At 32.7% G+C, this 21,800-nt stretch overlaps 2 protein-coding genes and 1 long non-coding RNA gene across 11 annotated transcripts; all 3 read right to left on the reverse strand.

Moving 5' to 3' along the window:
- Positions 1–437: 437 nt before the first annotated feature.
- Positions 438–6,503, reverse strand: LOC132799211 (protein ZINC INDUCED FACILITATOR-LIKE 1-like). 5 transcript variants are annotated; one of them, XM_060820105.1, is made up of 18 exons: positions 6,282–6,499; positions 6,010–6,230; positions 5,601–5,641; positions 4,929–4,989; positions 4,713–4,815; positions 4,515–4,617; positions 4,330–4,383; positions 4,184–4,246; positions 3,528–3,577; positions 3,346–3,421; positions 2,955–3,167; positions 2,646–2,733; positions 2,418–2,503; positions 2,224–2,331; positions 1,958–2,002; positions 1,755–1,843; positions 1,398–1,441; positions 438–730 (listed from the first exon to the last, which is right to left on the reverse strand). In XM_060820105.1, exons 2-18 carry the CDS (start codon positions 6,155–6,157, stop codon positions 645–647), a joined length of 1,458 nt encoding a protein of 485 aa, XP_060676088.1. In that variant the 5' UTR covers positions 6,158–6,230; positions 6,282–6,499; the 3' UTR covers positions 438–644. The 5 variants fall into 5 exon arrangements, 4 of the variants coding, with proteins under 4 accessions (XP_060676088.1, XP_015876246.3, XP_048326207.2 ...); XM_016020760.4 differs by lacking the exon at positions 6,282–6,499 and adding an exon at positions 5,740–5,875 and having other exon boundaries at positions 6,010–6,150; XM_048470250.2 differs by lacking the exon at positions 6,282–6,499 and adding an exon at positions 5,740–5,838 and having other exon boundaries at positions 6,010–6,148.
- An 865-nt stretch (positions 6,504–7,368) lies between these two features.
- On the reverse strand, positions 7,369–21,125 carry LOC132799077 (protein ZINC INDUCED FACILITATOR-LIKE 1-like). Of its 5 annotated transcripts, none has more exons than XR_007239685.2 (18): positions 12,744–13,059; positions 12,330–12,370; positions 11,719–11,779; positions 11,503–11,605; positions 11,305–11,407; positions 11,119–11,172; positions 10,973–11,035; positions 10,550–10,599; positions 10,362–10,437; positions 9,977–10,189; positions 9,680–9,767; positions 9,449–9,534; positions 9,255–9,362; positions 8,968–9,012; positions 8,765–8,853; positions 8,428–8,471; positions 7,866–8,173; positions 7,369–7,732 (listed from the first exon to the last, which is right to left on the reverse strand). XR_007239685.2 is itself a non-coding variant. In XM_025072117.3 (18 exons), exons 1-18 carry the CDS (start codon positions 21,108–21,110, stop codon positions 7,647–7,649), a joined length of 1,446 nt encoding a protein of 481 aa, XP_024927885.2. In that variant the 5' UTR covers positions 21,111–21,125; the 3' UTR covers positions 7,369–7,646. The 5 variants fall into 5 exon arrangements, 4 of the variants coding, with proteins under 4 accessions (XP_024927885.2, XP_048326202.2, XP_015876242.2 ...); XM_025072117.3 differs by lacking the exons at positions 7,866–8,173; positions 12,330–12,370; positions 12,744–13,059 and adding exons at positions 20,120–20,160; positions 20,743–20,875; positions 21,108–21,125; XM_048470245.2 differs by lacking the exons at positions 7,866–8,173; positions 12,330–12,370; positions 12,744–13,059 and adding exons at positions 20,120–20,160; positions 20,743–20,878; positions 21,108–21,125.
- On the reverse strand, positions 16,035–18,786 carry LOC107412923 (uncharacterized). The gene is made up of 8 exons (XR_009640543.1): positions 18,691–18,786; positions 17,954–18,607; positions 17,793–17,837; positions 17,387–17,569; positions 17,118–17,206; positions 16,863–16,947; positions 16,507–16,551; positions 16,035–16,392 (listed from the first exon to the last, which is right to left on the reverse strand). It is a non-coding gene; the product is annotated as an uncharacterized LOC107412923 (long non-coding RNA).
- Positions 21,126–21,800: the final 675 nt, after the last annotated feature.

Genomic DNA, 21,800 nt, shown 5'->3' on the forward strand with positions numbered 1-21,800 from the left:
CATTAAGAAATGATCTTAGTGTTTCCAGCAAAAGTGCCAAGGAGGAGTGTTAGTGTAATGTCACTTTTGTTATTGTCATAAGTTGCTTTGTAATGATTAGTTACTGTACTTTCAATTTTTGATAACAACATTGTTATATTAGGTAGCCAAAGTATGGCTTGTCTTTTGGCAATATGATTACCACAGTAGTAGGTGAAAATTAGGTGGTTTACTGTTTCTGAAAACTTGTGGTTATATGTTATGTCCATAATGAACGAGGGTGTTTAGACCACACCAGTTTAAACTTCTTTCTCTTTCGTTTTGCTGTGTTTTTTGTTCCAAAAAATCCAACAAACTTCATTAATTATTTATTGCAAAAGGTATGGTTGCCAGAACTTGCATGGCCTACCTGCTAAGGTATATAGCATTGCATGCTTCTATCAATCAATATGACACACAATAGAATAGAGTAACAAATAAATAATCAATAAAGTTGTTTACATTTGAATAATTGAATGGGAGATTTTCATTTTCCCTCCTAGATAACATATCAACCTTGCGGAAGAGTGCAATCCAGTCAGTGGTGAGGATTCAATAGTGGCTACATATATGGAAGGATTTTCTTTGAGCTTTTCCAACCACATACATAGAGATATTGATTCACGTTATGCTGCTCTTAGAAATAGTTTAAATGTCATTAGCACTCCAATAGCCTCGATAACATTCAGGATGAAGAAAACTATCTGGTCGCCTGCATTAACAATACTAATTAGCTGATGAATTTATATATGCTCTCATAAACTGTAAAATTCAGATTTCACTCTAAGATTGCTACTGTAAAATGGGAATTTCTCACACTTCGAATTTCTAATAAGACAATAACCTTTAAGTACACTTAAGTATACAACCTTAGACGCCATGTGTTACTAGCTATCGCAGCTCGTGAAAATCACCTTGAATATGTACGAGAAAGATCAGTGTTTAAACAAAGAGTTGAGTTCGCTACAGCCTCAACAGAATGGTATTGGGAGTAGGAAAATTGGTTAGAAGAGGAAGAATTCTGTTTTGACTGCGCTATATCAGTTTGTGTTTCATCAATCGCTTGAAATGATTAACCAGTTATCCGCTTTGTGTATTTCTATCTGATAATTACCGCAGTTTATCCTTGGTGGCACAGTTTCCAAATAACAAAATCTTTACTAACAAAATAAACATCTTCAACAATCACAGAGTACTAGTTTTTGTTCTTTATTTCGTGATTTAGATACTCAGCATTGGTTCTCCAAATTCATCCAAATTTTGGTGTTACCAGATAAGGTAAAAAAAAACCTCTTAAGATTGTGAGACATGGACATGTAGACAAAAATATATTTGTCAACTGAGAATTCAGAATGGAAAAGGTCACTTAAATATCATACCTGGGAGGATAGAAGCATCTTGGCGTCTTTGAGCCCATGATAAACTGCTCAGACCAAGAACAGAAACCATAAAAGTAAATTAAAAAAAACAGCAGCTTAAGAATTAATGCGCTAAGAGCATATGACAGCAGCTTAAATTCATTAGGAAGATTATAGAATGATTGTACCCTTGATCTAAATGTTAACATAAATAGAAGCCATACTCTTGAATATCTGAATTGGCATTGCTATGTGAATATAGGTTGAAAATTCCAGGATGTCCTCAATTTTCTAGTAACTTACTAATGTTAGGTGATAGTTTTTGTTAGAGAGAGAGAGAGAGAGAGAGAGAGAGAGAGAGAGGAAAAGCAAATATACATTGCACCGCCTGCAGCTGGGCCAAGTGCTTTGAACAGAGACATCAGAGTCATTGAAATACCATTAGCAGCACCTCTTTGACCTTGATCCTGGTGTAGAACCAAATGATAAAGTTGAATTAAGACACATATTTCAGTTAAGGCTTATTAATATTACAAACCAAAGAAAAACAAAATAGAACAAATTGTGATAATAAACTTTACCACAGCTCTGTTTTGCAGGAGGAACATTCCGGTTGTAATGGAGGTCTAGTAACCCAAAAAAAGAAAAAAAGGATTGTTAGCTAGAAAAAGACAGAATGCAGTTCTACACATTAAGGCATGTAAACCATAAAGATATTTTCATATTGAAAATGAGGATATTTTTGCTTATCCTTTATCAATAAGTTAACACCAATCAACTCTTTATACCAAGCCACGAAAACACATAATGAACAATAGAGATCTTTAAGGTGAATGTATATGCTTACGGATAAGACATTCTTTGTTAGAGATGCCAAATTTATCAACAGGGAAAGAGAGAATCCGGACAACAATGCTATATAGGGGTAACTTGTCAACAAAGGTATAGATAAAACCTGTATATGAAAAGTTTACCCGAAATCAGCAAAGATAATAGCATTACAAGAGTAATAGGCAATTACAGATGCTACAAGCCACCTACCCCTGCGATGCGAGCAGTCATTATGACACCAAACATCCTTTCCATGGGTGGATATAGAAAACTTTGGAAGACAAGAAGACCAAAACCTGGAATTTCGATAAGTTGTCAGAAACTTGAGCATGTGCAAAATAATAAGTAATCATATTGTGTTCAGTTTATTTCTTTGAAAATAGAAACAAGCGGAGTATTACAATGCCATCATATAACTTGTTGAATTCGAATTCTTACCAGAGATTGCAAGAACTTGACCAACATTCTCACTTGTATAACTCAAGCCCCCAAGATTTCGAGGACTTGTGGCCCATAATGAGAAAATCTATAGAAATAAGTAAAAACATTACATAATAGATAGTAAGAAATGCAACTACCTTCTACATAAAATGTGATGTTTTCTCATATTATCAACATGATGCACGATTTGTGAATGCAAGTCTGGGAATTAAATAAAAAACTTTACAAAATCAGAAGAGGAAAGAACTAATTTATGAATAAAAATGTGAACAAGAAATTGCTAACTAAACAGATTATGAAAAGTACCTCTGTATATGCCATGTTATGAAGTGAGAAAACACAATAAACAAGGATTGAAGACATTAAGGGCCAATTCCTAAGAAGGCTTTTCTTAGAAATTTTCTCCACTTCTGGTTTTTGGTTTGTTTTGTTTGTATTAGAAAGATAAGATGCCGTTTTCAATGCTTCCTTGGAATCAGCACTTGATCCACTATTTTCATTGTGCTTGTGTAATGTTTCCTGCAATAATATAGATTCAAAAGAGGTATGGATATTAATTACATTTGGATTTTGAATTTTGGAAAGGATCTCATTAACTTGCTATTAAAAGGGCCAAGAACAATAATTCAAAACAAAATGAACAAAAGCATACATCCATATACAGATTTAACAAACAAATTAGGAATAAATTATGTACCGGAAGCCATATGGTGACAATAGTTACTCCCATTGCAATAAGTGATATACATAAGCAAGGCAAGAAGTATGGGAATCTGCATGAAAAATTCAAATTTGGCTTATCATGGTATATTCATCAGTTGAAGAAATGCCAAAATAAGACAAAAAAGAATACTTGAAAAAAAAAGGCAGTATGTTTACCTTCCAAACAATGAATTTTTTGAAAAGATATTTGGATGCTTCTCTGCAGGCTGAGTGACAAGGTTATTCAGAAACATCAAATTAGTACATTGGAAGCATAAAAGACGAAGGGAGAGACACAAACACATAGAATACTCAGGAAATTCTTTCAAATTGTGAAAACACTTCTTCACTTGTGTTTGCATCATAACATTATTCAGCAGGCAGCAGTTATAATAACTACAGCATTTTGCTTATAGGTGGTATTGTTGTTCAAAGCTGTTAAAACTAGACTTCTACTAAACCATTTTTATGCCAAAGAAACTTGTCTTGATAAGAACTTTGAAGTTGAAAATTTCAAAAAGAAAAAAAAAAAGAAAAAAAAGAAAAAAAAAAAAAAAAGAATCGTGAACTTCCATATCCGATACAAGTTCTAGTCAGCTGTAAAAAGTTTCATTATAATTTGTTTCAATACGCGAAAAAACATAATTGTTTCATGCTTTTCAAAATGAAATATTTCGGTTCACTATTGCTCAATTGTAAATCTTAGAAAACAATACAAGGGAATACACAAACTCAAGACAAGGATGCTTGATACTGTTAGCTCGTAGAAGCACGAAATTTCAAGTTTATATAACATTTCCTCCCTTTAGATTAAGGACCAGAAATAAAAGTACCTGAGCCAAGTAGCCCCCAATAGCTGGGCCAACTATCAAACCTATGCCCCATGCTGTACTTACCTGAAATCAATATATAATCCTTAACATTAATAATATGGTACAAATTTAAGATAATGCTCATACCACAGGCCAAGAAAACTCACAGTTGACACGCCCAGAGCTTGGTATTCATCCCGGAAGACTTCGCTTGCATATGCCTACCATAAAGGAAGTTAGATCATGCACGGAGAAAAACTATACGGAAGAAGCAGTAGAGGAACTACAATAATCTATATGAAGATTATAGATGCAGTACAAGACACTAAGTATACAGAACATTATAGTACACCTTTATTGGTCCAAGTAAACCATTCAAGCTTCCAAGGAGAAACCTTGTAACAATGGCCATCCAAAAGTTTACACTAAGGCCAAAAAGAGTGTTGAAAATTACCCTGAGAGATGAACAACCAAGATTGTTTTAGAATCCAACAACGGTTACTTTCACATAATGAACCTGCAGCTGAATGGGAAAATAGTAGATACTAACACTGAGATAGTCCCTATTATTATGACAGGTTTTCGACCATAGCGATCGGCAACTATTCCCCAGTAAACAGAAGTCAAAGCTCTGCCAAGCATAAATGAAGAGCCTTCAAAATTTGTAAGAATATGTTAGCTACAGTCCTTTAAGTAACCTAAAAACGAAGATGATTATTGTAGAGAATAAGAAATTATAAAAACAATTGCTAAAAGATAATCTTACCTACAAAACCACCATAGAGGCTGATATCTTCCTGTTTTTTTGCGATATTAAAGTCTCGAATCTGCAAAACAGTAATTAAAAGAGGCAGCTATTTTCAATACTGTTGATCATCTGTTATGAGTACGATGAACCATGCAAAGCTCTCATACCTGATAAAGTATTCAAGGTACAAGAATACGGCAGAAAAAAGGCAAATAAGTAAAATAATTATATAATCATCTTCTGAAATTTTTATATGCAAAAATTTCCATATATCCATGCCAAAGTTGCTCGTCCGGGAAACTAGAAATTTGTAAAAGACAAGAAATTTGCACATCGAGGTTGAGAGGACAATAAAGACTTGGGATTCAGTAATCCTACAACTAAAATATGAGATAGGATTCCGTACTAGATATAGATAATGCTGAAGACAGAAAGCAGAAAGCAGAATAAGATAATTATGACCATGAGTCTAGAAGACAGAAAACAGAATCTAAGGTTAGAGATTAATCAGAAGCCCCTCAGAAAACGGTCGATTATATTTTAAAGCATAAGATGAACATGTCAAATTTGAAATAGCGTTGCAAGATTCTATGAATATCAATGGCATGGAAAATGCCATGCCATTCATATATGTAGGCTATTTGCAGATGGATAAAATGGAGGAAATAATACTCGGAAATACACACTCACCATGAAATAAAGGAATGGAAACAGAGATGATATTGGCAGCGCTGAAAAAAAACAAACAAAAAAAAAAAAAAAATTGAAAGAGAGAGCTATCAGTTACACTTCAAAAATATGAACAAAATTGGATTTTCATTAAACCCACCCAAAACTCATCAACCAATAACAGCGTCAAAGAGGACGGAAGAATGTGCAAATGTTTCCCAACAAATTCTTTTGCTACTTCTTATCTACCTCTGCCAACCTTCCAACAGTAGCATCAAACTCATCCATACAGAAATCTAACAAGTAGAAACATGTAGAAGAGAAACAATATACACACACAGGCAATAAATGAAACAAAATATCAACATGATAAAAAAAAAATGCTTTGTCATGCCAAAACAAACAGTGTTGATATTGAGAAAAAGCTTACCATTAGACAACACAATAATCCATACGAAAAAGAGGTCTCGAATTGGTAAACCACGTTGTGACTCTTTGTACAGCTCTACCTTACAACCTGGGCAATTCTCATAGTAGACATTCTTCTTCAGCAACCTCTCTCTACTCTCTTCCACCATTTTTACTTTTCTGGGTTTTCAAAAATCTCCCAGATTTCTGGGTATATTGAGAGAGATACAGAAGAAACTCTACCTATTTCTGCATTAAGTGCAAGTTAGTAAGACGGCTAGTCAAACTTGCTACCTATTTCTGCATTAAGTGCAAGTTAGTAAGACGGCTAGTCAAACTTGCAGACAAACACCAATTTGCCTGCTCCTCCTAACTAGCATCATTCAATGCGTCAAGATGAAAAAAAAAATAAAAAAACGCGTGTTGTAAGATGACATGATTGGCATGTCATGCTATAAAGCAAAAGTCAAATCCAACTGGTATACATAGGAGGCAGTATAGAGCTTGCAACTGGTCATTTATATATATATATGCGCTTGATAGAGTCTTTGATTGAATACTTTAATATGATATAGACTCAGACTTCAATTCACGTACTCTTTCTCTGCCCTGCCCCACATGGCAAATTCCTTGAAACCAGAACAAAAACCAAACAAATCTGTGATTGGCGAAAATCTCACAATCCTGCCTACTAAAAATGAAATAAAAACAGCCACTAACACTTGAGGACCCCACTCTGTTTTTGACTTTGTTACTTTCTGTTTTCTTTTTCTCTCTCCAAGACAAAACAAACAAACATCTAGACCATAAAAATAAATAAATAAATAAAAATACTAAACAAAAAAGCTATGAAAATGAATACAAATGTATTTTTATGGTATTGAATAATGGGTTATAAGTAAGGTGATAATGCTTTTCTGGTTTGATGTTATAACATGTTACTTTTAGAGCCAAAAAATTAAAAAATAAAATTTTAAAAGCTTTGTTAAAGTTTTTTGGTTCTCTAAAATTTGTTTGTTTCTAAAAACTATTTTTAAGTGGTTTTGATTCTTTAGATTTTGGTTTTATGTTAAAGAACCATATTATATGGTGTCCCATCTTTCTTTAATAACTATCCCATCTTTCTTTAATAACTATCTTCTCCCTTGTCTTGTTTCACTAATACGCTATGTATATATATATATATATATATATTTATATATTATGGCATGAAAATGTGAAAAAGATAGTGATCATTTGCGCCACTAGATTTTTATTTTTAAATAATTAAATGAACTATCACCAATGGTTTCCAACAGGACATAACGCTAGCTTTTTTTTTTTTTTTTTTAGGACGTAACTCAGCTTTGACTTCATTAATTATTTATTGCAAAAATTATGGTTGCCAGAATTTGCATCCCTACCTGCTAAGATATATAGCATTGCATGCTTCCATAATACAATATGACACGTAATAAAATGACTTAACAAACAAATAATCAATAAAGTTGTTTACATTTGAATAATTGAATGGGAGATTTTCTTTTTCCCTCCTTGATAACATATCAACCTTGCGGAAGAGTACAATCCAGCCAATGGTGAGGATTCAATAGTGGCTACATATATGGAAGGATTTTCTTTGAGCTTTTCCAGCCACATACATAGAGATCTTGATTCACGTTATGCTGTTGTTAGAAATGGTTTAAATGTCATTAGCACTCCAACAGCCTCGATAACATTCAGGATGAAGAAAACTATCTGGTCGCCTGCATTAACAATACCAATTAGCTGATGAATTTATATATGCTCTCATAAACTGTAAAATTCAGATTTCACTCTAAAGAGTGCCACTGTAAAATGGGAATTTCTCACACTTTGAATTTCTAATAAGACAATAACCTTGGAAGAACATTTTAAACAAACACCAAAGGATCCATCCGCTGAGTACTGTCACTTGAATCATAAGTATTCAATCTTAGACGCCATGTGTTACTAGCTATCACAGCTCATAAAAATCACCTCGAAAATGTACGAGGAAGATCAGTGTTTAAACGAGAGTTGAGCTCGCTACAGCCTCAACACAATGGTATTGGGAGTAGGAAAATTGGTTAGGAGAGGAAGAATTCTGTTTTGACTGCTTTACAGCAGTTTGTGTTTCATTAATCGCTTGAAATGATTAACCAGTTATTCACTCTGTGTATTTCCATCTGATAATTACTGCAGTTAGTTTCCAAATAACAAAATCTTTACTAACAAAATAAACGCCTTCAACAATCACTGAATTCTATTTTTTGTTCTTTACTACTTGATTTAGATACTCAGCATTGGTTCTCCAAATTCATCCAAATTTTGGTGTTACCAGATAAGGCTAAAAAACCTCTTAAGATTGTGAACATGGACATAGAGACAAAAATGTGTTAACTGAGAATACAGGATGGAAAAGGTCACGTAAATATCATACCTGGGAGGATAGAAGCATCTTGACGCCTTTGTGCCCATGATAAACTGTTCAGACCATGATCACAAACGATAAAAGTAAATTAAAAAACTAGCAGCTTAAGAATTAATGTTCTAAGAGCATGTGACAGCAACTTAAATTCATCAGGCAGATTATAGAATAGAATGGTTGTAACCTTGATCTAGTAGTTAAGATAAATGGCAGCCATACTCTTGAATATCTGAATTGCTATGTGAACATAGGTTGAAAATTCTAGGATGTTTTTGATTTTCTAGTAACTTACTAATGTTAGGTGATAGTTTTTGTTAGAGAGAGAGATAGAGAGGAAAAGCAAATATACATTGCACCGCCCGCAGCTGGGCCAACTGCTTTGAACAGCGACATCAGAGTCATTGCTAGACCATTAGCAGCACCCCTTTGATGTTGATCCTGGCGTAGAATAGATGGTAAAGTTGAATTAAGACACATCTTTTAGTTAAGGCTTCTTAATATTACAAATCAAAGAAAAACAGAAATAAAACAAATTGTGATATTTAACTTTACCACAGCTCTGTTTTGCAGGAGGAACAAGCCGGTCATAATGGAGGTCTAGTAACCAAAAACAGCAAAAAAGGAAAAAAAAACAAAAAAAAACAATGATTGTTAGCTAGAAAAAGAAAGAATACAGTTCTACACATTAAGCCATATAAACCATAAAGATATTTTCATATTGGAAATGAGGATATTTTTGCTTATCCTTTGTCAATAAGTTAACACCAATCAACTCTTTATACCAAGCCATGAAAACATACACTGTACAATAGAGACCTTTAAGGTGAATGTATGCTTACGGCTAAGACATTCTTTGTTAGAGATGCCAAATTTATCAACAGAGAAAGAGAGAATCCGGACAACAACGCTATATAGGGGTAACTTGTCAACAAAGGTATAGATAAAACCTGTATATGAAAAGTTTACCCAAAATCAGCAAAGACAATAGCATTACAAGAGTAATAGGCAATTACAGATGCTACAAACCACTTACCCCTGCAATGCGAGAGGTCATTATGACACCAAACATCCTTTCCATGGTTGGATATAGAAAACTTTGGAAGATAAGAAGACTAAAACCTGGAATTTTTACAAGATGTCAGAAACTTGAGCATGTGCAAAATGATGAGTAAACATGTTGTGTTCAGTTTTTTATTTCTCTAAAAATAGAAATAAGAGGGGTAATATGATGCCATCATATAACTTGTTGAATTCGAATTCTTACCAGAGATTGCAAGAACTTGACCAACATTCTCACTTGTATAGCTCAAGCCCCCAAGATTTCGAGGACTTGTGGCCCATAATGAGAAAATCTATAGAAATAAGTAAAAACATTACATAATAGATTGCAAGAAATGCAACTACCTTCTACATAAAATGTGATGTTTTCTCATATTATCAACATGATGCATGATTTGGGAATTCAAGTTTGGGAATTAAATAAGAAACTTTACAAAATCAGAAGAGGAAAGAACTAATTTATGAAGAAAGATGTGAATAATAAATTGCTAACTAAAAGTACCTCAGTATATGCCATGTCATGAAGTGAGAAAACACAATAAACAAGGATTGAAGACATTAAGGGCCAATTCCTAAGAAGGCTTTTCTTAGAAGTTTTCTCCGCTTCTGGTTTTTGGTTTGTTTTGTTTGTATCAGAAACATAAGATGCTGTTTGTAACACTTCCTCGGAATCAGCAGTTGATCCACTATTTTCATTGTGCTTGTGTAATGTTTCCTGCAATAATTTAGATTCCAAAGAGGTACAGATATTAATTACATTTGGATTTGAATTTTAGAAAGGATTTACTAACTTGCTATTAAAAGGGCCAAGAACAATAATTCAAAACAAAATGAACAAAATCATCCATATATAGATTTAACAAACCAAATAGGAATAAATTATGTACCGGAAGCCATATGGTGACAATGGTTACTCCCATTGCAATAAGTGATATACATAAGCAAGGCAAGAAGTATGGGAATCTGCATGAAAAATTCAGATTTGGCTTATCAAGGTATATCTGTCAGTTGAAGAAATGCCAAAATAAGACAGAAAAGAATACTTTAAAAAAAAAAAAAAAGGCAGTATGGTTACCTTCCAAACAATGAATTTTTTGAAAAGATATTTGGATGCTTCTCTGCAGGCTGAGTGAGAAGGTTATTCAGAAACATCAAATTAGTACATTGCAAGAAACTTGTCCTGATAAGAACTTTGAAGTTGAAAAATTCAAAAAAAAAAAAATAATCATGAACTTCCATATCCGATACAAGTTCTAGTCAGCCATAAAAAGTTCCATTATAATTTGTTTCAATACGTGTAAAAACATAAATGTTTCATGCTTTCGAAATGAAATATTTCCACTCACCATTGTCCTCAATTATAAATCTAAGAAAACAACCCAAGGAATTACACAAACTCAAGAAAAGGATGCTTGATACTGTTAGCTCGTGGAAGCACAAAATTTCAAGTTTACATGACATTTCCTCCCTTTAAATTAAGGACCAGAAATAAAAGTACCTGAGCCAAGTAGCCCCCAATAGCTGGGCCAACTATTAATCCTATGCCCCATGCTGTACTAACCTGAAATCAATGTATAATCCTTAACATTAATAATGTGGTATAAATTTAAGATAATGCTCATACCACAGGCCAAGAAAGCTCACAGTTGACACGCCTAGAGCTTGGTATTCATCCCGGAAGACTTCGCTTGCATATGCCTGGTAATAAAGGAAGTTAGATCATGCACGGAGAAAATCTATACGGAAGAAGCAGTAGAGGAACTACCAAATAATCTTTATGAAGATTATAGATGCAGTACACGACACTAAGTATACAGAACATTATAGTACCTTTATTGGTCCAAGTAAACCATTCAAGCTTCCAAGAAGAAACCTTGTCACAATGGCCATCCAAAAGTTTACACTAAGGCCAAAAAGAGTGTTGAAAATTACCCTGGGAGATGAACAACCAAGATTGTTTTAGAATCTAACAAAGGTTAATTTCACATAATGAACCTGCAGCCGAATGGGAAAATAGTAGATACTAACACTGAGATAGTCCCTATTATTATGACAGGTTTTCGACCATAGCGATCGGCAATTATTCCCCAGTAAACAGCAGTCAAAGCTCTGCCAAGCATAAATGAAGAGCCTTCAAAATTTGTAAGAATATGTTAGCTACAGTCCTTGAAGTAACCTAAGAAGGAAAATGATTATTGAAGAGAATAAGAAATGATAAAGACAATTACTAGAAGATAATCTTACCTACAAAACCACCATAGAAGCTAATATCTTCCTGTCTTTTTGCGATATTAAAGTCTCTAATCTGCAAAACAGTAATTAAAAGAGATAGTTATTTTCAGGATACTGTTGATCATCTGTTATGAGTTCGGTGAACCCTGCAAAGCTCTCATACTTGATAAGGTATTCAAGGTAATACGGCAGACAAAAAGCAAATAAGTATTACAATTATATAATCATCTTCTGAAATCTTTAGATGCAAAAAAATTCCATATATCCATGCCAAAGTTGCATGTCCAGGAAACTAGAAATTTGTAAAAGACTAAGAAACTTGCACGTCGAGGTTGAGAGGACAATAAAGCCTTAGATTCAGTAATCCTACAACTAAATATGAGGGAAGGATTCCGTAGTAGATATAGATATTGCTGAAGACAGAAAACAGAAAATAAGATAATTATAACCATGAGTCTAGAAGACAGAAAACAGAATGAAGGTTAGAGATGAATCAGAAGCCCTCAGAAAACAGTCGATTATATTTTAAAGCATAAGATAAACATGTCGAATGTTAGAAATATATATAGGCTATCTGCAGATAGATATAAGGGAGGAAATAATACTCGGAAATACACACTCACCATGAAATAAAGGAATGGAAACAAAGATGATATTGGCAGCGCTGGGAAAAAAAAAAAAAAGAAAGACAGAGCTATCAGTTACACTTCAAATATATGAACAGAGTTGGATTTTCGTTAAACCCACCCAAAACTCATCAACCAATAACAGGGACAAAAGGGATGGAAGAATGTGAAAATGTTTTCTACACAAATTCTTTTGCTACTTCTTATCTACCTCTGCCAACCTTCCAATGGTAGCATCAAATTCATCCATATCAGAAATATAACGGGTAGAAACATGTAGCAGAGGAACAATATATACGCACACAGACTCAATAAATCAAACAAAATATCAACATGATAAAAAAAAAATAATAATAATAATATTGATTTGTAATGCCAAAAACACAGTGTTCATATTGAGTAAAAGCTTACCATTAGACAACACAATAATCCATATGAAAAAGAGGTCTCGAAATGGTAAACCACGTTGTGACTCTTTGTACAGCTCTACCTTACAACCTGGGCAATTCTCATAGTAGACCTTCTTCTTCAACAATCTCTCTGTATTCTCTTCTGCCATTTTTACTTTCCTGGGTTTTCAAAAATCTCCCAGATTTGTGGTATGTTGAGAGAGACACAGAAGAGACTCTTATCTATTTCTGCATTAAATGCAAGTTAGTAAAAGAGATACTCAAGCGTGGCAGACGAAAACCAATTTTCCTGCTTCTCCTAAATAGCATCATGCAATGCGTCAGCCATTTCAGAATTCATTTATAAAAATAAAACTAATAAATATAAAAATATAAAGTTGGCAAATAGAAAACGAAAAGAGATGGTAAAAGACAAACCATGATGAACCCTGAAAATGAATGTCTGAATGATGTACAAAAAACAACAAAGAACAACCCATGTTGTATTATTCTGTTTTAACATCTTCTTTTTTAAGTTGTAAATTCAAATCTTGTCCTCTTTTTCATTTGGTTTTCTCAGTAAATCTTATTGGATGAAAGAAAAAGGCTAATGAATTTACAGCGTACAATGAAATGATTGACATGTCATGCTAATATTATATGTATACTATTTTAAGGAAAGCAAAAGCCAAATCCAACTGGTAAACATAGAACGCAGTATGGAGGTTACAACTGGATATATATATTATGGAAAAAGTCTTTATCTTATATTATACTAAGAATTTAGTGCCACATAAAAATAATAATGATGATAATTCGGATAAGGACACTGAGCCATTAACAATTATGTGACAAAAACGCTTCGTTGAGTCTTTTGATCGAATATTTTAATATGATATGATACTCAGCCTTCAACATACGTACCCGTTTCTCTGCCCTGCCCCACATGGAAAATTCCATGAAACCAGACTAAAAACCAAATAAATCTGTGATGGTCAAAATCTAAATGAAAAACTGGCACTAACTCTTGCGGACCCCACACCTTTTTTTTTTTTTTTCCAACTTTCTCACTTCTTTTTGTTTTCTTTTTTTCCCTCTCCAAAACCTAGCATACAAACATCTAGACCAGGAAAAAAAACAAAAAACAAAAAACAAAAACAAAAAAACAAAAAACAAAAAAACAAAAAGGCCATGAAAGGAAAACAAATGTATTTTTTATTCGCAAAACAAGAATTGAACAATGGGCTATAAGGACGGTGATAATGCTTTTTTATATTTTCGGTGTTATAACATTTTTTTTTTTTAAGATCGAAAAAATAAAAAATTAAATTAAATGCTTTTTTTAAAAATTTTTTATTCTCGGTTGTTTCTAAAAACTATTTTTAAGTGGTTTTGATTTTTCAGATTTTGGTTTTATTTTAAAGAACTATATTATATAGTTTCCTATCTTTCTTTGATTACTATCTTCTCCCTTGTATTGTCTCTTAACAATTTTTTCTTCTCTTCTTTCTTCCAACCATCAGTTTGTAAATATATATTATTATATGGTTTTCTTCCTTTTTTCAATTGTAAAAAATTAATTAAGTTATACCACTTTTCTTTGTTTTATTTATTTATCTATTTTTTGAACTTAAAACATTATAAAATTAAGAAAATATTAACTTTGATTTTGAGAACAGATTTATTTATGGTGGTTGATTTACACAATACAAGCAAAGTCAATCTTATATAAAGACTAAATTAATAATATATATACATATATATATATATATATATATAAAACAAACTTCAATTATAAAAACGTTGCAAAATTGTCTACTTAGGCCACAAGTTGACTTAACCTAGAATCTCAATTTCTTTGAAAAGCGATCTTGTTTATATATACATATATGTATATATATTAATATATTTGACCGTTCTTTCAGAAAATGACATGATGAAGTCATGAAAATTGGCATATACTTATTAATGATAAATGATATATTAACAACAACAACAACGATTACAAGCAGCAATCAATATTTAATTGGGATTAATACTTTTGAATTATGAATAAAAAAATAAATAAACATATAAAATAAATTTGAACACACACACACACACACACATATTAACAACAACTAGCCCTCCTAAATTAGCTTATGGATGAACAAATCACTTCCAATTTTTACTACTTTTAAGCATTACAAAGTGATCATTCAATTAATTTCCAAATAGTGTCTATTATTGGAGGCATAATTCTGCTTATGAGCTGGAATGAAAATAATGGTTTTGTGCTTTAATCAGAATTAATTTATCCTTCAATTTACAATTATTACATCATGAGATTGAAAATTATATAATTTTTTTTATTGTTTTGCGACTCTAAAAACAATTTGATCAGAACTATTCCTAACAATAACAAATTGGCCAAATGTAGCATATACCTATAAAAAAAAATTTTTTTTTGCTATGCCCCATGTCAGCCCCTTGCCCCCCCAAGACTCGAACCCAGCTTCCACTGGCTGGGCCGTGGTGTTCTAGCCACTGAGCTCCCACGCGAGTCTATATACCTATAAATTATGCTCATGTTCGAAAGGGTTTAAATGTCGTCATCACTCCTATGACTTCTATTACATTCAGGAAAAATAAAACTATCTGATCACCTCCATCAAAAATAATTAGCTGTTGAATTTATAATCTCAATCAAATGGAGAATTCATATTCCACACTTTGAATATCTAATAAGACAATAGTAACCATGTAAAACTATATATATTTTAGATGAATATATCAAATCTTTCACACCATGTGTGCTAGGTTTCTCAGCTGGTAAAAATCCCACATCAAAAGTGCATGAGAAAGATCAGTGTTCGAATGAGATTTTGAGTTGGCTAAAGCCTTGACAGATTAATATTAAGAGTAGGGTCATAAATCGTATGGAAGAAAAATGGTTAGGAGGAGGAAGTTTGTTTTAACTCCTTTACATCAGTTTGTATTTCATTAATTGATGGAAATGATTAACCAGTTTCTCATTTTGTGTATTTCCATTTGATAATTATTGTCAATCCTTAGTGGCGCAGTTAAATAAACACCTTAACAATCCCTAAGTTTTCATTTTTGTTCTTTATTGCATGATTTAGATACTAAGCATCAGTGCTATAAATTTTGGAGTTGCCAGATAAGGGAAAGAACCTCTAAGATTGTCACACATTCACGTATAGACAAAAATGTGCTTGTCAAACAAGAAATTGAGGATGAAAATGGTCACTTACATGTCACACCTGGGAGAATAGACGCATCTTGTCGCTTTTGTGACCATGATAATCTGGTCAAGACCCCATATCATGAAAGTAAATTGTGCCAAGAGCATGTGACAACACAAATTAATTTGGTTAGGTAAAAAATAGTACTTATGGTCTTTTAAACATCTGAATTGCTCTACAAATATATTCGTTGAAAATTGCAGGGTGTATTTATTGTTGCTAGTAATTTACTGAATTTAGGTGATTTATTTGTTAAGGAGAGGTGATGGAAAAGCAAACATACAGTGTACCACCTCCAGCTGGGCCAACTGCTTTGAACAGAGACATTAAAGTCATTGCAATGCCATTAGCAGCACCTCTTTGATCTTGATCCTGATGTTGAATACATGATCAAGTTGAATTTAGGACACATCTTTGATCTTGATCCTAGTGTTGAATACATGATGAAGTTGAATTTAGGACACATCTTTTAGTTAAGGCTTATTAATATCAAAAACCAAAGAAGAACATAAACAAAACAAATCAAGAAATAAACTTTACCACAGCTCTGTTTTGTAGAAGGAACAAGCCTGTTATAATGGAGGTCTAGTTACAAAAAACAGATTGTTTGTTAGTCAAAGAAGGTATGCATTTCTATAAATTAAGGGATATAAACCACAAAGATACTTTCATACCGAAAATCAAAGATATTTTTGCTTATCCTTTATCAATAAGTTACCACCAACCAACTATGCATATCAAGCCAACAGAACACACAATGAACAATAAAGATATTTTAGTATGTTTATAGGGGTAACTTGTCAAAAAAGGTATAGATAAAACCTATATATCAAAAGTTTTAACCGAAATCAGCAAAGAAGAATAGAAGGCAATTACAGATGCAACAATCTGCTCACCCTGCAATGCTAGCAGTCACTATGGGACCAATGGCCTTTTCCAAAGGTGGATATAGAAAACTTTGGAAGACAAGAAGACTAAAACCTGGAATTTTGATAAGATGTCAGAAACTTGAGAATGTGCAGAAAATGATAAGTAAACAAATAACAAATTTGTATTCTGTTTATTTCTTCGAAACGGAGAATATGTTATTGTATAAGAGGGGCAATACGATGCCATCATATCATATAACCTGTTGAATATCGAATTCTTACCAGACACTGCAAACACTTGACCAACATTCTCAGTTCAATAACTCAACCCCCCAAGCTTTTGAGGACTCATGGCCCATAATGAAAAAAACCTAAAGAAATCAGTATATGACAAAATAGATTATAATAGATGCAACTAATTTCTATATAAACTGGGATGTTTTCTCATACTACCAAAATGATGCACGATTTGTGAATGCAATTTGAGAATTAAACTTACGAAGGAAAATATGAATAATAAGTTGCTAAGTGGAACAAATTATGAGAAGTACCTTTGTATATGCCATGTCATGAACTGAGAAATCACTATAAACAAGGATTGAAGACATTAAGGGCCAATTCCTAGAAAGACTTTTCTTAGGATTCTCTGTATCAGAAAACACAAGATGCAGTTTCCAATGCTTTCTTGGAAGCAGCACTTGATCTACCATTTTCATTGTGCTTATGCAATGTTCCTGCAATAATTTAGATTCACAAGAGGTAAGAAAATTACTTACATGAAGATTTTGAATTTTCGAAAGGGAAGACAACAAGTAATGCAACATAAATTTTGATAATCTACCGCAAGTTAGGAAAGGATTTTCATTAACGAACAAAGAATATCATACATCCTTGCAGAGATTTAAGAAAAAAATAGGAATAAATACCGGAAGCCATAAAGTAGCAATAGTTACTCACATTGCTAAAAGTGATATACAAAAACAAGGCAAGAAGTATGGAAACCTACATGAAAAAAATTCAAATTTGGCACATCATGTATATCTATCATTAGAAGAAATGCCAAAATAAGACAAAAAAATAAACCACCCTTGAAAAATAAGCAGTTAAAGTTTGTTTACCTTCCAAACGATGAATTTTTTGAAAAGATATTTGGATACTTCTTTGCAGGCTGAACGACAAGGTTGTCCTGTTACATCAAATTAATACATTGCAACTTCGAGCAGGAAGAGAGAGACATACACAGAGAATACTCAGGAAATTCCTTCAAATTACCTATTCAGGTTAGAGCGGAAGAGGCTTTAATCCTACGGGAATTACTATGACATATACGACATTGTTTTATACTCTTCTTCATTTGTGTTTCCATCATAGTTTGTTCATTTTGCTTATAGTATTTGCCATCATCACTGAAATTTAAATCTCTGCTGAAACTTGACTTCTACTAAACAATTTTTACTTCAAAAGATTTGTCAACTTAATCATGTCATGATAAATACCTTTACCAGTTGTAATTCATAAATAAGAAGCATAACTACTTTATGCCTTCGAAAATGGAATATGTTGGCTCACTATTTTCCTTAACTGTAAATCTTAGGAAAGCACAACAGGAATTACACAACCTTAAGAAAAGGATGCTTGATATTTTTAGCTCGTGGAAGCATGGTATAACATTTCCTCCCTTTCAAATTAAGGACCGGAAATCGAAGTATCTGAGCCAAGAAGCCCCCAACAGATTGGCCAACTATCAACCCTATGCCCCATGCTGTACTAATCTGAAATCAGTACACAATTTTTAACATTCATAGCATGGTACAAATTTAAGAAAATGCTCATAAAACAGGCCAAGAAAGCTCACAGTTGACACGCCCAGAGCTAATTATTCTTCCCGGAAGATTTCACTTGCATATGCCCAGTCATAAAGGAAGTTGGATCTTGCACTGAAAAATCTAGAGGGAAGACGCAGTAGAGGAACAATCAATTAAGTATACAGAACAATATGTACCTTTATTGGTCCAAGTAAACCATTCAACTTTCAAAGAAGTAAACTTGTAACAATGGCCATCCAAAAGTTTACACTAAGGCCAAAAAGAGTGTTGAAAATTACCCTGAGAGATGAACAACCAAGATTGTTTTAGAATCCACCCACTGTTAGTTTCACATAATGAATCTGCAGCTGAATGGAAAAATAGTAGATACTAACACTGAGATAGTCCCTATTATTATGACAGGTTTTCGACCACATTTATCAGCCACTAATCCCCAGAATATAGAAGTCAAAGCTCTGCCAAGCATCAATGAAGAGCCATCAAAATTTGTAACAATATGTTAGCTACAGTACTTGAAGTAACAAAAAAGGAAAATAATTATTGAAGAAAATAAGAAATAAAGACAATTACTAAAAGATAATCTTACCTACAAAACCACCATAGAAACTAGTATCTTCCTGTCTTTTTGCAATATTAAAATCTCTAATCTGCTTAAAAAAAAAAAAAAAAAAAAAAAGGATACCTATTTTCAGGATACATTGATTATCTGTTAAGAGCTCAATGAACCCAGCAGAACAAAAGGCAAATGAGTATAACAATTATATGATCATCTTCTGAAATCTTATTTATATGCAAAAAATTTCCATATATATCCATGCCAAAGTTGCATCCTAAGGAAACTAGAAATTTGCATACAGAGGTTGAGAGGACAATAAAGACTTGAGATTCAGTGATCCAACAACTAAATATGAAAGAAGGATTCCATAGCGGTTGCAGACACTGCTAAAAAATCCTGAAATCTTCAAGAAACTAATATATATGTGTGTGTGTATATTTATATATATATATATATATTTTTTTTTTCTTGATATTGGAAGGTAAACTGTGGTCACTAAAGCAATTACTACAATTTAAACATAAACAGCCAAGCCACTGATGACTAAAGCACCATTAGAGCAGTCTGACAGCATGTTCATACACAACACTAAACTTTCACATTGACTATCACAAAGTTTCCTTCAATCACAAGCAAATGAGACGTATATCCATATCATTAGAATAAGATAATTATGACCATGAGTCCAGAACACAGAAAACAGAATCAAGGTTACAGGTTAACGATAAGCCCTCAGAAAACAATCGACTATATTTTTGCATTAAGATAAACATGTGAAATTCAATATAGCGTTGCAAGATTCCATGAGCATCAATGGCATGGAAAATGCTAGAAATATGTTTAAGGAACCTATAGAAGAGAATGATAAAGTAAATGATATTCAGAAATAAATACACACTCACCATGAAATAAAGGAATGGAAACAGAGATGATATTGGCAGGGCTGGAAAAAGATCAACAAAGACAGTTAGGCATAAATAATCAATATGCTTGGGAAATTCATAGAACATTGTTTACACAAGTGGTCCATGATTCAAGCAAGAAGTGGAGAAGAGATCATTTCTTAAACAAATTTCTGTAAAAATATGGTAAAAATTCACATTCATCCAAGGAAAAGGTACCACATGACTAACAATATTATGGTGATGCTCAACTAAATTCCTGTTTAGAAAGGAAAAAGGAAGATGGAAAGGATGGTTAATCTATTTACAAAGCTTTTCAGTTACATTTCAAAAATAATATGAAGCAAATGGATTTTCAGTAAATCCTACTTCAAAAATCATCAAGTCAATAACAGTGTCAAAAGAGGATGGAAGAATGTGAAAATATTTACCATCAAATTATTTGCTACACTCTTATCTACCTCTGCCAACCTTCCAAAATGTAGCATCCAATTCAACCATCAGAAATCTAACAAGTAGAAACATGTAGCATAGCGACAAGATACACACATAGACGCAATAAATCTAACAAAAGTCTTTGGAATGCCAAAAACAAACAGTATTCAGGGTGAGAAAAAACTTACAATTAGACAACACAATAATCCATATGAAAAAGAGGTCTCCAATTGGTATACCACATTGAGACTCTTTGTACTGCTCCACCTTACAACCTGAGTAATTCCCATAGTACACCTTCTCAAATCTTGCCCTTTTCGTCTTCTCAAAAAAAAATATATATATATATATATATATATATTAATGAATTTACACGGTGTAACATGTCACTCCAGCTATATCTATATATTATGTACATTAAGGAAAGCTAAAGCCATATCCAACTGATAAACAATGGAGGCAGTACTGATTTTACAATTCCTTAATATATGTGTTATAAAGAAATAAATAATGAGAGAGAAAAATAGAAATGATTTTGTGCAAGGTCACTAACCATTAAGGGCTATGAGACAAAAAGGCTTATGAGTCTTTGATTGAGTTGGACGAACATTAATACAATATTGCGCATTCGATGCTTGTGCTTTCTTGCAAATTCCACGAAACCAAACTAATCTGTGAATTGTGATTGTTTTTCCCCAAAAAAAATTTTTAAAAAAAAAAAAAAAAAAACCTCTGATTGGCCAAAAACATGCATGTAATCAGGCAACACAAGAAACCTAACAAAGTATTCAGCACACATGGTGCACTGATTATGAGAATAATGTGGTACACACATTCAATGAAATGCGGGGTACCATGTTTTAAACTTTACATGTCAATGACCAACCCAACAAAATTACAAGGGGATTTATCATTGTTAGTTTCTCAAGTTCCACAATTTTCTCTTGCATTTAATTAAAATAAAAATCAAAAAAAAAAAAAAAAAACTCATCCATGGCTCAAGCCTCCACTAATTTATCTTTATTTATTTATTTATTATTTCGAATCCACAACTTTAAAAATTTATTATTACTATTAGATCAATTTCACTTTGCCTTAATTTATTGATGTAGAAAAACAAGCCCTTTTTCTTTATTTCATCTTTCAACTAGGTCGTACAATTTTTATTTCTGTCCTTTTTTTTTTTTTTTTCTTTCCTTGTACCTGACTTTGTATTTATTTTCCTTTAAATGAAAAGCGAAACAAA

Source organism: Ziziphus jujuba, chromosome 8 (genome assembly GCF_031755915.1).
Source record: "Ziziphus jujuba cultivar Dongzao chromosome 8, ASM3175591v1".
Taxonomy (NCBI): domain Eukaryota; kingdom Viridiplantae; phylum Streptophyta; class Magnoliopsida; order Rosales; family Rhamnaceae; genus Ziziphus; species Ziziphus jujuba.